Below are 12,647 nucleotides of genomic sequence, written 5' to 3'. Positions count from 1 at the left end.
TTGCTAATACCAAAATCCAACAAACACCCACAATCAACGTAAAAAATATGGTGTTCTAGAATCCTCCTTTGGTGCTTCCTGTGTGCTTTCTCTTGAACTGTTTGTAGCATCACCTACATGTGTAGGTATGTGCTAAGCGTTACGTGTGAAGTGTAAAAAAAGAACTGCTAAACAGTCACAAGTTCAGGTGTCACATAGGTGTTCAAGTGGGATCCGGCTTGCCTGCTTTCTCCCCATGCTCCCATCCGGTATGCGGGAGCACAGATGGGCGCACGCGCTGGGAGCAGGCAAGTCTCGTCGGTTCAAGTGGGGGACAGACCACACGGTCGTATGCGATCGCACGGTGCCAGACGCGGCTGACGAAGCCCAAGTGTCATCCGTCTGTTTTTAATCATTTTCCAGAAACAATTTAGTAATTGCAAAAAAAAGGTCGTTTAACGCACCAACATGTATAACTGTCTGTAAGCCCCAGGGTTTGCACTAGCTGCTTCCCCTGATTTAGCTTGTTGGGTCTACTGTCAGATGCACTAGGCTCCTGCTTTTTCCACAGACGTGTTGGCCTGTTACTCACTTTCTCTTCTGAAAACACACGCCATGACGTGCACGTTTATATTAAAATGCAAGGAGAATGCACAATGGCGAGTATAAAAACGGAGAATGCGCTATGAAGAGAGGATACAGCTGCCTCCTGTGTGGTCTGTTGTTTTACACATCGAGAGAAACAACAAATGAGTTGGTCGCGTTCTCCTTTTTCTTTAAACAACAAAACTAGCCTTCTCCCACACGTTGAAAAAAAAAAAAACCCCACCACATCGGGCGACTAGCAGTTCCCCAGAAGCATGAAGGCCCATTACGGTCTTCCATTATTTTGGGCCGCACTAAGAGACCACGCCTACTCGAGGCCCACCGCACGTCCCGATGGCGCTTCCTGCTGGACAAACAACGCGGGGGGCAGAAGGCGTGTTCGTTTAGTCCCACATCGCCTGGCCGAGGAGAGAAGCACCAGTTTATAACCCGCGCGCTGCAGACAGACTCGTCCCTTCGGGGACATCTGATAAAATTGGAACGATACAGAGAAGATTAGCATGGCCCCTGCGCAAGGATGACACGCACAAATCGAGAAATGGTCCAAATTTTTTTGGGATTTCACGCGCCGGTCCCTGCGCCCTTCTTTAGAGCCGCTCGTGTGTACTGCTCTCTTACAAAGAGGTCCTCATACTTTTCGTTCCTGTTCGATAAGGTCCTCAATGCTTCCATCTCGAAATTGGGTCTTGTGTTCTTCGCTCTCAGAATTAACGTTTTTGGACCTTGAATTTTCAGCTTTATTACGAAAGCACCCTTTTCCGGGGTCACCACACGCATGCGCTTTGTTTGATTTTGGTTTATCCTATCACCTGGCACAGAGAGAGATCACATGACAAACCCATCCAAGATCTGTGAGAGAAGCGTACTCGGAGCATGAAAGTTTATGAATGCCATCAGTTGTCATCATCGCGTGATCGATCTAACCACCCGCAGCTGGACTAACAGAGTCACTTCTCCAAACCTCTCCATCTTGTACACAGCAACTGATGGTCCACCAATTAAGCAGAGGCTGCAAAGTTCAAACAAACAAAAAAAACTAAGCAGGTGCTGCAGGGCACACTGGTGGCGGCTCTCGATACCAGTTCAGCTAATCTACCGAGTAGACTTATCCATACTAGTTCAGTAAGTTTTTCGAACTGAAGTTAAAAATACCTCACTAAAAATGAACAAAAGGCAAAAGAAATATTTGTCTGGATTATTCTCCTGAAGCTATGATTTAAGGAGACTACAAAATTCGTACCACAAGGATACAAGGAGAACATGTAAAGTAACTAAGAAAATCAAGGCAACCTTAATACCTTGTGGGAAACAGACCAACTACTGAAAAAAGGCCTAAACATACACTTAGCCTACTATTACGTCAAAATGTACGCTTGGAGCTATGCACAGAAGGTCCTTAAGGGCCGGCATCAGCTATGCCAACAATAGCCAAAGCAAGGGAAACAAGACCAGCAAGATGGATATATATATATGCCCAGGAACGAGACGAGGCTAACAAAGCCAGAAACAATGGTGTCAGCTTTCGGGTCCTTTCAGTTGAAGAACGTCTTCGACATGTCCGCTGAAGAGATCGAAGCTGGTACAACACTACTACACCAACCAACCAACGGTTTAAAACACACAAGTGAAGAGTCGGACCAACATGAACGAACTGCAGGGTCAAGGGTGAATCAACAGTGTTCGACTGAAACGAAAGGCGAGTCTATGATGAGCTAGACAGCTAGGCCATATCTGCAGGCTGCAGCAGGCATCGACGATGACGATTTGGTGCTGGCGCTGGTTCCATTCCGAGTCCTGCCGCCCTGCTGGTGCTGTTTGTCGCCGTTACGCCCTCGCCCTCTTGTTGCTGCAGTCTGGGCACTTGTAGTGCTTGATGTGCTCGGCTCGAGCAGGCGTGATCTTGACGCATTTCCCATGATACCACCGCTCGCAGTTGTCGCAGCAGATCCAGAACTCGTCCTTGCCGTCGTTTGTTCCACAGGTACCACACAAGGTGTTGTCGCGCTCTTCCTCCTCTTCTTCTCCATAGTCCTCGCCGCTCTCATCTTCATCCTTTGGGGGCGCTGCTATCTTTGGGGCCTTTGACTGGGACTCAGGCTTTGAATACTATAAAACAGAGGATAAGTTATTGGTGACATCTTATACTGCAAGGTGGCATAAATAGTATCTTCACTTACAGTTTTCATGCTTGGCTTATTATTGCTTTTGTGCGTACTGTTGGGGGCCTTCTCCTTGATCTGCTTCTTTGCAGCCCCAGTCACGACTTCAAATATTGTAGGCAGGTTATTTATCATGTTGAAGAGTCGCCTCCTGTGTGAGATAAAACACAGCACAGGTTGTCAAACACACATGGCAGCAGAAAACTGGGTTTTTACTCAACTGACCATATTTCAGTATGACCATGGAACATTATGCCAAAGGTAAATTGCAGCAAAGCTTCATGTATCTCTGATTAAGAATTCAATTTAAACTCCATGGATTGCACAAAAATACCACACACTAGCTCTTGTAACCTCCCAACATCAACCCCCCCAAAAAAAGATTGCTATCCCATGCAAAAACAGGTGAACAAGATATCGGGTGGAACAGCAGCTGAGCTTTGAGATGAGAGGCCAAATGAAAATTCAAACTATCGAAATGCTAAATCAAACTACCACAAGTCGTAGCGTCTGTAGTAAGAAAAATACCCACACACGAGCTCTTGTAACCTCCTAACATCCACCCATAAAAAATGATTGCTATCCCGTGCATAAACAGGTGAACAAGTTATCAGATGGAACAGTGGCTGAGCTTTGAGATGAGAGGCCAAATGAAAATTCAAACTATCGAAATGCTAAATCAACTGCCGTAAGTAGTAGCGTCTGTAGTAAGAAAAATAAACCCGGTCAAGTTTAGACTGTTGCACATTTGACAGGTGAACTGCATAGTTAAATAATGGGAAAATTTGCTCAATTGTCAATTGGTCCTATCGAAAGTAGGACGCACCGTGGATTCAAGCCATCGCACACAGTTTCATAAAATCTGTACGATTTGGCTTCTTTCGATGGTAGGGAAGACATCAAATGGCAATTCATCGACATCAGAAAAAGCAGGGTCTCTAAGTAATTCTGTGACAAATTGGCCTACATATTAGCTGTTAACTAGTTATTTCTTCTGGGCTGTGGGGCTAAGGCCTGTGCTGGCTTCACATAGCTTTGCCCATGGGGTGGAACACACCAAAATCAAACAGAAGCCACCCAAGAGTATTAGTTAGAAAATTTATCCTACTGGCATCAAAATTTGCTCCAACTTTGGCTGCTGAAATGCAGTTCAATCAACCTTGGGTAGTTGGATTTGATTACCACCTTTGCCTTTTGACACAGAACTCTTGAACTTCAACAAATAATGAAGATTCCCAAATTTGCACCCGGCTAATTTTATCATATGCTAAGCCGTCGCAAACCACAAAGGAGAAGAACAATGAACACACTCATGAATGAGGGCCCTCGACCACTCTAGCAGTCATATTCACCACAGTACATTACACCTTGAAGCCGGCTTGGGAACTTATCCAGGGCTCCAGGCCTTAGATGCATTCTTTCATACCCTCTAAAATTTGCAGTTATGCTTGGCATACATCTGAAGCTTCCCCATAATATCTGCAGCCGCCCAGCCATTAAGTGCACGTATTATCCATATTATGCAGTAATTTCTGGTGTTAATCTGATAACTTCCCTAGTATCTCAAAGCAAAATTAAGAGGCTTTTCTATAGATGTCGTGATGTTAAAGGTCCAGTTGCACTAAACACTCATCAGCTATGCAGGATAACCTGACCAAGGAGTCAACTTCATGATCTAAATTTTCTTGAGATATTTCATATTTGAATTGATTGTAGCATTTTCTGCTTGCATCTCAAATCTTATTTGCTAACAACATGTGTTTGTTCTGAACCTTGGGTTAAGATTCTCTGTGTTTATCTACATCTTCTTACTCTAGTTTTCTATTTTTCGAACTCAAACATTTTTCCAACTATAAATTTCCGAAGTTCCAAAAAAAAAGGCAGCCCGGTGCCCGAAGTTCCAAAATCATGTTGACAAATGTATCCAGCTACTATATCATCAAGTCATTCTGAGCATTTACAACTGATGCTACACATCCACGAAATAACTGTAGCACCTAGTCTTAACTACATGATTCAATTTGGAATTATATGATTATATCACTCATCTTGAATACTTAACTAGAAAAACCTAGCTTCAATATGAATACCGCAATACATAAGCTGAGTACCAGCTTGCATGGTGCTTTTCTAACTTCTATTAATGTTTAGATCCAACATAGTACTCCCTGTTAGAGCACTCATTTATCTACCAAGTTATTACCACTACAAATACGTAAGTCCACTAGATTGTCCCTGAAACTTCGAAGTTGTGATGATTTTCAGATAAATACCAAGTCATCCCTAAGTCTTATGTGCAGAAATTTCTATACCATCAAGGCTTCTTCGCTCACTTATCAATTGCCATCTAAAGATAGGATCAAACAACCATAATTCTTCATGAAGATGGTAGGAAAAGTTCAAACTCTATCAAGTTGTTTTCACTATCAAGGAAAAACCAGTCCAAGATTCATCAGGATGTTCAAGTTCAATAATTTTGAGATGGCTGTCAATTAGCATGTTAGTCTAATTATTACGTAATCTTGCACGACCTGGAACAAAGTTAACCCACCTAAAATATAAGTTACCGCACTAAAGAAGGTTTTGAGCAACTAGGATGAGTCAGAAGCCTCCAAGTTGTTTTAAAGCATCAAGCTACAGGCCCAGGAAAAGATGCTTCAGGGTGATAATATAGAACACTTGGACTAACTGGATAATTGCGCCGAGGACTAATTTCATTTGATCTAGTCTAACCAGGGTCAGTCTGCCCTCTGTATACAATTTGTGCTATAATTCAGTGACTTTAACTTCATTTTGTTTTGAACTTCACCAGCAGGTAGCAATTTGCATGCCAGTAGTTCTCAAGTCATTTAGAAAGTGTTACTAATTGCTAAGCCACGAATAGAAACCATACAGATGAAATAAACTTTTGCCAAACTTGTTTCCTCTAGAATCTAGATTGTCACAGAAACACTATCGCCAAACTTGTTTCCTCTAAATTTTAGTGGTGAATGTGATTTAGAACGTGCAATATATCTCCTGGGACTGAATGCGAATGCAACTTCTAGTGTTTTGCTCATGCTGACGCGTATTTTAAGCAAGGGTTGCGAGGATACAATAACTGCCTTGCATGACTACTTACTCCGTTTATAATGTAAAGGACAAAAGAAAATATAGTAAACTACTTTCTTCGTTTACAATGTATGATATTCTAGAAATGGCAGTCTCCAGGGTGCGTGTATGTTGACATTTTTAATACTTGTTCTTCAGGCTATTTCAAAACAGAACTACTGGTAATAACCTCAAAACGATGGGATAAAATTGTAGTCCTACACAAGAAAACTTAAGGATGACCATAAGTCAGACTACATGCTATCTTGTAAAGTGTTCCAGTGTTCCCCAATGTGGTGTAATGTTAATAATTCTGAAGGACACATTCTATTTGGGACCACTATGAGCATCTGGGCATGCAATCAATTCCATTTTTCGGACTTGAAAACGAGCACATGGAAGAAACGATTAAACCAAGATCTCCAATCGAAAAAAAATGTGGAGAGAGATATTCAAGAGAGGGCGTCTAAACAAAGTAAGAAGAAAATTTAATAAAGAAGAATCACAATAGCTTAAGATGACAATCAAAAGCTAGCAATGAGGAATTTGTTTAGCGACTGTTGCGTATCCCTTGATCAGGGAGACGTTGAACTAACCAAACTGTAGATGAATCCGTTTAAAAAAAGGCAAATGGAAAATGGAGAGGACATGAGCTAAGGATGCATATGCTTGTTTAAGGAAACAGAAAGTTTGATGGAATCATTACCTTGCCTCTTTGTCAAATCCAAACCGTGCCGCGAAGTAGAATGAAACAGCCAACAACCAGGAATCACTGTGAACAGCAACTAGTGCCAGCCAATCCTTCTCGTTCATGCCATCCCTAGCAAAGTTGATTCCAAGTGCTGGTTCAGGAATCTCTGGGGGGACTTCCTCAGCAGGCAACGTCACTTCCCATGTTTCATTAGGGTACCCATAAAGGCACAAGTTCTCCTTTTCTGTACGGATAAACATAATTAGAAAATACACAAGAACTTTGTTATGCAAGCAAGAAAGAGAAGAACGCACTATTAGAGAATACAAATGAAGCAGCCTCGCACTTCTAACCCCACCCCCAAGGTGCAATGGCCCCTAAAAACTTCCTAATTTCACCAAAACATATGAGCTAATGATAACATACAGACTATGAACCCATGAACCTTTACTGTATTTATTTATGGGGGGAAAGCCGTGAAACAAGCAAACCGACAAAGAGACAGTACACCACACAGACATCACTAATTCAGAAATTCCCAGCACTTTTCTATTCAAATTCCTCTGCCCTGTAATGATGGCTACCATCAAATTTCTCAAAGAGCTAACAACAGCCAAGCAAAAATAAAAAAGTATCACAAATTCAAAGATTCCAAGCAACATAAGAACTTAATAAACCATATTTGATATAGGCTATTAACCAATGAACCTGTGCTGCATTTATGGAGGAAACAAGCCACAAAACGAGCAAACCGACAACGAGTCAATACACTACACAGGCATCACTAATTTCATAAATTCACAGCACTTCTTTATTCAAATTCCTCCGCCTGCAATGATGGCTACCATCAAATTTTTCGAAGAGCTAACAACAACCAAGCCAAAATAAAAAAGTATCACAAATTCGAAGATTCCAAGCAACATAAGAACTTAATAAACCATATCTGATACAGGCTATTAACCAATGAACCCGGACTGCATTTATGGAGGAAACAAGCCACGAAACAAGCAAACCGACAACGAGGCAATACACCACAAAGGCATCACTAATTTCAGAAATTCCCAGCACTTTTTTATTCAAATTCCTCCGCCCTGCAATGATGGCTACCATCAAATTTCTCGAAGAGCTAACAACAACCAAGCAAAAAAAAGTATCACAAATTCGAAGATTCCAAGCAACATAAGAACTTACTAAACCATATTTGATACAGGCTAATAGCCAATGAACCTGGACTGCATTTATGGAGGAAACAAGCCACAAAACGAGCAAACCGACAACGAGGCAATACACCACACAGGCATCACTAATTTCAGAAATTCCCAGCACCATTTTTTTTTTCAAATTCCTCCACCCTGCAATGATGGCTACCATCAAATTCTCAAAGAGCTATCAACCAATCAAAAAGCACAAAGTATCACATTCCAAGCAACATAGGAAGTTAATAAACCATATTTGATATAGGCTATGAACCCATGAACCTAGACTGCATTTATGGAGGAAAAAGGCGCGAAATGAGCAACGCGACAAAGAGATAATACACCACATATACATGACTAATTCAGAACTTCGCGGCACCATTTTTCTTTTCTTTTCAAATTCCTCCACCCTGCAACTCTGGCTACCGTCAAATTCTGGATAGCTAACGACCAAGCCAAAAAAAAAAAAAACGCACACGAAGTATCACAAATTCGAAGTTCCAAGCACCACATAAGAAACCAATAAACCATATCTCCCTCCAGTCTACACTTCCAATCCCACGCAACGCCCCAGTTCGTCACCGCATTGACGAAAGCTGCGAAGCCACCACCGTCGCAGAGCTCCATACGCGCATAATTCAACAAGGTTAGCTCCGGAATTCCCAGCGGGGCAACCAAGCGACCAAGACCTAGCGGCGGCGGTAGCTTGGTCGCCGCCAAACCCTACACCAGGAGAGATCGAGCGGACTCACCGGGGTCGCAGAGCTGGTAGAACTTGTCCACTTCTGCAAAAAGCCACCAACCAAGCAAACAAAAAAGTGCACGTCAGCGACACGGGAGCGGGCCGGCGGGCAAATCCGGCAGCGAGCAAAAGCAGAGGGATAGAGGCGAGGGAGGGGCGCGGATACCTTGGGTGAGGGCCTTGATCATGCCGGCGCGGCGGCCGCGGAAGTCGCGGAAGACCTCCTCCGCCGTGCGGGAGGCGTAGGGCGCGCCGGCGCCGGCGCCGGCGGCGTCCATTTAGGGTTCCGGCGAGGGGGCGGCGGCGGCGGCGGCGAGAGAGGGTGTTGGGAAGGGAGGCGAGAGCGCGAGGAGGTGGAGGACACACAGAGAGACAGGGCCGCAGGCTCGCAGTCCGCAGGAGTGGTGAGGTTTTTATTTGGGAAGGAGATTTGCGTTCGCTTCCGGGAGGATTTGAGCCCCGGCGCCCGGCGGTGCCTTTTGGGCTTGCAACAACAACAAAGTGGCTCTCTGGCCACTGGCCATCATATCTTTCGCCTTTATGGAATCTATCGTCACCACATCTACTCGTGTTAATTGAGTTTTGTTTGTGATGTGTTTGCATAGTTTGACTTTTGAATTGGGTGAGGCTTGGGACTGTTTGTTGATGTTTACAAGTGTTTTTTTCATATATTTTTGGGGCGATTTAAGGCGTGTTTTGCATTTGAGTTGCTTCCCTTTCTTGCAGGGAGTTTGAGTTGCTTCCTACGTAATGTTTTGTTGGAAATGATGTGATGTGTTCTGTTTTTCTATAAAAGCTTGTGTCATTCTTGGTGTTTGTTTATTGTTTATTTGTTGTTTTGGTGCCTCCACCCACCACGAGTTGGTTTTTCGAAGCACATGATTATTTCTATTTTTGGACGTGGTTGTTGGTCGAAATGTATCCATTTCACGAAACCCTAGGTCTGGTTCACCGAACGATGGTGGCGACGTGAAGCCGTTTCCTCCGAAGGCGATGCTTGGGTTCATGTGGAGACCTATCAGAGTGGAAGTTGGAGTCGGTGCCATCATCCGGTCTTAGCAACAAAGTTTAGGGCGGTGTATTGCTATTGCTATGGTGTTGGTTGCTGACATGAGCATGGGCCTTTGAGGCGCTTGTACGCTGCTGCCTATTCGACATCGTATTCTTAGGGTTCACACCGAGTCATGTTACCCACTAGACGATTCTTCGTAGGCGCAAAGGGTGGAGGGTGCGTTAATCTAGACTCACCTAAAGTCATGGGCATGCTTCTGAAGTGTTTGGTATCAGTCATAACACAACTTTGGTACTCTGTGTCCCACCTCTTCGTCATTCATGGCTTGCAGTTGGATACAGTTGTGGTGGGTGCGATCGCTAACCCTCTGGATAGGGTTGTATCAACCGTCTGGCTCTTGTATGAAATTGATACACCTCTTCGTGATGTATTCTAGAAATGAAGAATAAGATTTTCCGATATTTACTTAGTGGGAGACGACGTTCACGTCGAATATGAGGCTTGTGTTGACTTTGTCGGTCTCAAGGTTTGATGAGTCAGACTCCTGAAGGTCTCATAGTGGTAAGGTATGTATGTATATTTTCATAGAAGTGAGTGCATGTGTGTGCATGTAGACATCTGCATTTAGAAAAAGATCGGAAATGATTCTATATCTAAATTTCATAACACTATGTACAACTAAATAAAGGTTAGATTGGACAAAATTAGATTTTTAACGTGTGATGGTGTGATGTGTTATGTTTTTCTATAAAATCTTGCTTCATTCTTAGTATATGTTTATCATTTTTGTTGTTGTTTTGACGGCTCGACCCACCCCGAGTTGGCTTTTCAAAGCACATGCTTATTTCTAATTTTGGACATAGTTGTTAGTTGAAATGTGTTTGTTTGGCGAAACCCTAGGTCTGGTTCACTGAGCGATGGCCGGTTCCTCCTGGGGTTGCTCGTGTTCCTGTGGAGACCCACCAGAGTGAAGTTGGAGTCGGTGCCATCGGCCGGTCTCAGTAGCAAGGCTTAGGGCGGTGTATTGCTATTGCTATGGTGTTGGTTGCTGCCATGGGCATGAGCCTTTGAGGCGCTTGTACGCTGCCGCTGCCGCCCCTTCAACATCGTCTTCCTAGGTTCCACACCGAGTCATGTTACCCACTGGACGATTCTTTGTAGGCGCAAAGGATGGAGGGTGCGTTAACCTAGACTCACCTAAAGTCATGGTCGTGCTTCTGAAGTGTTTGGCATCGATCATGACACAACTTTGGTACTCTGTGTCCCACCTCTTCGTCATTCATGGCTTGCAGTTGGATACAGTTGTGGTGGGTGCGATCGCTAACCCTCTGGATAGGGTTGTATCATTCGTCTGGCTCTTCTTGTATGAAATTGATACACCTCTTCGTGATGTATTCTAGACATGAAGAATAAGATTTTCCGATATTTACTTAGTGGGAGACGACGTTCACGTCGAATATGAGGCTTGTGTTGACTTTGTCAGTCTCAAGGTTTGATGAGTCAGACTCCTAAAGGTCTCATAGTGGTAAGGTATGTATGTATATTTTCATAGAAGTGAGTGCATGTGTGTGCATCTAGACATTTGCATTTAGAAAAAGATCGAAAATGATTCTATATCTAAATTTCATAACACTATGTACAACTAAATAAAGGTTAGATTGGACAAAATTAGATTTTTAACGTGTGATGTGTTATGTTTTTTTATAAAATCTTGCTTCATTGTTAGTATATGTTTATCATTTTTGTTGTTGTTTTGACAGCTCGACCCACCCTGAGTTGGCTTTTTAAAGCACATGCTTATTTCTAATTTTGGACATAGTTGTTAGTTGAAATGTGTTTGTTTGGCGAAACCCTAGGTCTGGTTCACTGAGCGATGGCCGTTTCCTCCTAGGGGTTGCTCGTGTTCCTGTGGAGACCCACCAGAGTGAAGTTGGAGTCGGTGCCATCAGCCGGTCTCAGTAGAAAGGCTTAGGGCGGTGTATTGCTATTGCTATGGTGTTGGTTCCTGCCATGGGCATGAGCCTTTGAGGCGCTTGTACGCTGCCGCTGCTGCCCCTTCGACATCGTCTTCCTAGGTTCCACATCGAGTCATGTTACCCACTGGACGATTCTTCGTAGGCGCAAAGGATGGAGGGTGCGTTAACCTAGACTCACCTAAAGTCATGGTCGTGCTTCTGAAGTGTTTGACATCGATCGTGACACAACTTTGGTACTCTGTGTCCCACCTCTTCGTCATTCATGGCTTGCAGTTGGATACAGTTGTGGTGGGTGCGATCGCTAACCCTCTGGATAGGGTTGTATCAACCGTCTAGCTCTTCTTGTATGAAATTGATACACTTCTTCATGATGTATTCTAGACATGAAGAATAAGATTTTCCGATATTTACTTAGTGGGAGACGACGTTCACGTCGAATATGAGGCTTGTGTTGACTTTGTCAGTCTCAAGGTTTGACGAGTCAGACTCCTGAAGGTCTCATAGTGGTAAGGTATGTATGCATATTTTCATAGAAGCGAGTGCATGTGTGTGCATGTAGACATCTGCATTTAGAAAAAGATTGGAAAGGATTCTATATCTAAATTTCATAACACTATGTACAACTAAATAAAGGTTAGATTGGCAAAATTAGATTTTTACGTGTGATGGTGTGATGTGTTATGTTTTTCTATAAAAACTTGCTTCATTCTTAGTATATGTTTATCATTTTTGTTGTTGTTTTGACGGCTCAACCCACCCTGAGTTGGCTTTTCAAAGCACATGTTTATTTCTAATTTTGGACATAGTTGTTAGTTGAAATGTGTTTGTTTGGCGAAACCCTAGGTTTGGTTCACTGAGCGATGGCCGTTTCCTCCTAGGGGTTGCTCGTGTTCCTGTGGAGACCCACCAGAGTGAAGTTGGAGTCGGTGCCATCGGCCGGTCTCAGTAGCTAGGCTTAGGGCGGTGTATTGCTATTGCTATCGTGTTGGTTGCTGCCATGGGCATGAGCCTTTGAGGCGCTTGTACGCTGCCGTTGCCGCCCCTTCGACATTGTCTTCCTAGGTTCCACACCGAGTCATGTTACCCACTGGACGATTCTTCGTAGGCGCAAAGGATGGAGGGTGCATTAACTTGGACTGACCTAAAGTCATGGTCGTGCTTCTGAAGTGTTTGGCATCGATCATGACACAACTTTG

The 12,647-nt window shown here is 43.6% G+C and overlaps 1 protein-coding gene and 1 non-coding gene across 2 annotated transcripts; one reads left to right on the top strand and one right to left on the bottom strand.

The window, feature by feature from the left end:
- The first annotated feature begins 1,035 nt into the window (after positions 1-1,035).
- LOC123183729 (U6 spliceosomal RNA) lies at positions 1,036-1,138 on the top strand. The gene has a single exon (XR_006492758.1). It is a non-coding gene; the product is annotated as a U6 spliceosomal RNA (small nuclear RNA).
- An 885-nt stretch (positions 1,139-2,023) lies between these two features.
- LOC123182057 (PHD finger protein ALFIN-LIKE 5) lies at positions 2,024-8,937 on the bottom strand. Its single transcript, XM_044594510.1, has 5 exons — positions 8,630-8,937; positions 8,474-8,506; positions 6,541-6,769; positions 2,763-2,895; positions 2,024-2,691 (listed from the first exon to the last, which is right to left on the bottom strand). The coding sequence occupies exons 1-5, from the start codon at positions 8,739-8,741 to the stop codon at positions 2,410-2,412; spliced, it is 789 nt and encodes a 262-aa protein (XP_044450445.1). The 5' UTR covers positions 8,742-8,937; the 3' UTR covers positions 2,024-2,409.
- Positions 8,938-12,647: the final 3,710 nt, after the last annotated feature.

The sequence above is a fragment of the Triticum aestivum genome, chromosome 1D, assembly GCF_018294505.1.
Source record: "Triticum aestivum cultivar Chinese Spring chromosome 1D, IWGSC CS RefSeq v2.1, whole genome shotgun sequence".
NCBI classification, from domain to species: Eukaryota; Viridiplantae; Streptophyta; class Magnoliopsida; order Poales; family Poaceae; genus Triticum; species Triticum aestivum.
Note: the sequence above shows the minus strand (reverse complement) of the source record. Positions and strands in the feature narration are given on the sequence as shown.